Source organism: Lottia gigantea (assembly GCF_000327385.1).
Source record: "Lottia gigantea unplaced genomic scaffold LOTGIsca_3674, whole genome shotgun sequence".
NCBI lineage: Eukaryota > Metazoa > Mollusca > Gastropoda > Lottiidae > Lottia > Lottia gigantea.
The window spans coordinates 1-1054 of NW_008709251.1; the positions used below are offsets into that span (position 1 = coordinate 1).

At 35.1% G+C, this 1054-nt stretch overlaps 1 protein-coding gene across 1 annotated transcript in view; it reads left to right on the forward strand.

Annotated features, from left to right (window-relative positions):
- Positions 1-560: 560 nt before the first annotated feature.
- LOTGIDRAFT_176768 (hypothetical protein) overlaps positions 561-1054 on the forward strand; it is a gene marked incomplete at both ends in the record, with an annotated part of 2573 nt that continues 2079 nt past the window's right edge. Inside the window, one exon of the mRNA XM_009058972.1 lies at positions 561-721. Coding sequence (XP_009057220.1) covers positions 561-721 — 161 coding nt within the window. The remainder of the gene's footprint in view (positions 722-1054) is intronic.

Genomic DNA, 1054 nt, shown 5'->3' on the forward strand with positions numbered 1-1054 from the left:
TGGGAGAGCTCCACAAAACCCAAAATAAAGAACAGTGTGGTAGTTAATGCCTGCAAAACTAAAAGATAGTAGTTATTTTCAGAAGATTTAAGTAAAAATTAGGGAATTCATTACACTCTATCTGGAGTCCATTTAAGTCATATTGACGCCATGTTGTTTACATCAACAACGACAAGTTTTAGGTCTGGTATTCGAGACTACACACCAAAAACTAGAAAAAAACAATAAAATTTGAATTCCAGTTTTAATTCTTAATCTATATTCTGAAATTTTCATTAATTCCACACATTCTACTGCAAGGATAATAAAATTGTATAAGAATTTCAATTTGAAAATTGAAAAAATCGGCATTTGCGTTCTTGTTCTTAAAGTTTGGGTACATTTCGATTTTAGTCTATCCATAAATAGTCTCCGACATCCAGACTTCTAATGTTGAAATGCACAACAAAGAAATACCGGATGATTGAGACTCCACAAAACTTTGCGTCTTGTATAATCGAGTGTTGTGTTTGGGTCACGAGATTATAAACTTCCGGGTTAGAAATAGAAAGAAATTCATCATGTCGAAAGAAGGGAATTTTCTAATTTTTCTGTCCCTTTTGATTTGTTTTCAACAAATTTTGGCTGACGAATGTGTTAAAACATCCGACCCATGTATCTGCCAAACCACCTCTCGGAAAATCAATTTCAAAGATTTGGATTTGCCAGCAAATGATTACAAGTAAGTTATAGGAGCAGAATGCCAGAAGTGAAAATCGTAAATGGAAAATCACCTCATCACGTGAGAGATCTACTTTCGCTTTAGTGGGTCAAGTATTTTTCAAATAAGCCGACTTAAAACTTAACGCCCCACTTTTCAGCTCTGTATTGCTATGATAAAAAAGTGTGCAATGAGGGAAATTTTGTCAGTTCAGCTGCATTTGCCTACTCTTTTTCTATTCTAAACTAGACCTTATTTAAGGGGTTTTGTACCTGCATAGCCTTGAGGCTTGAGCACACAGGGCCTCGGTTTATTGTCTCATAGGGTGAACCACTGAATATAGGTGAAAACAGA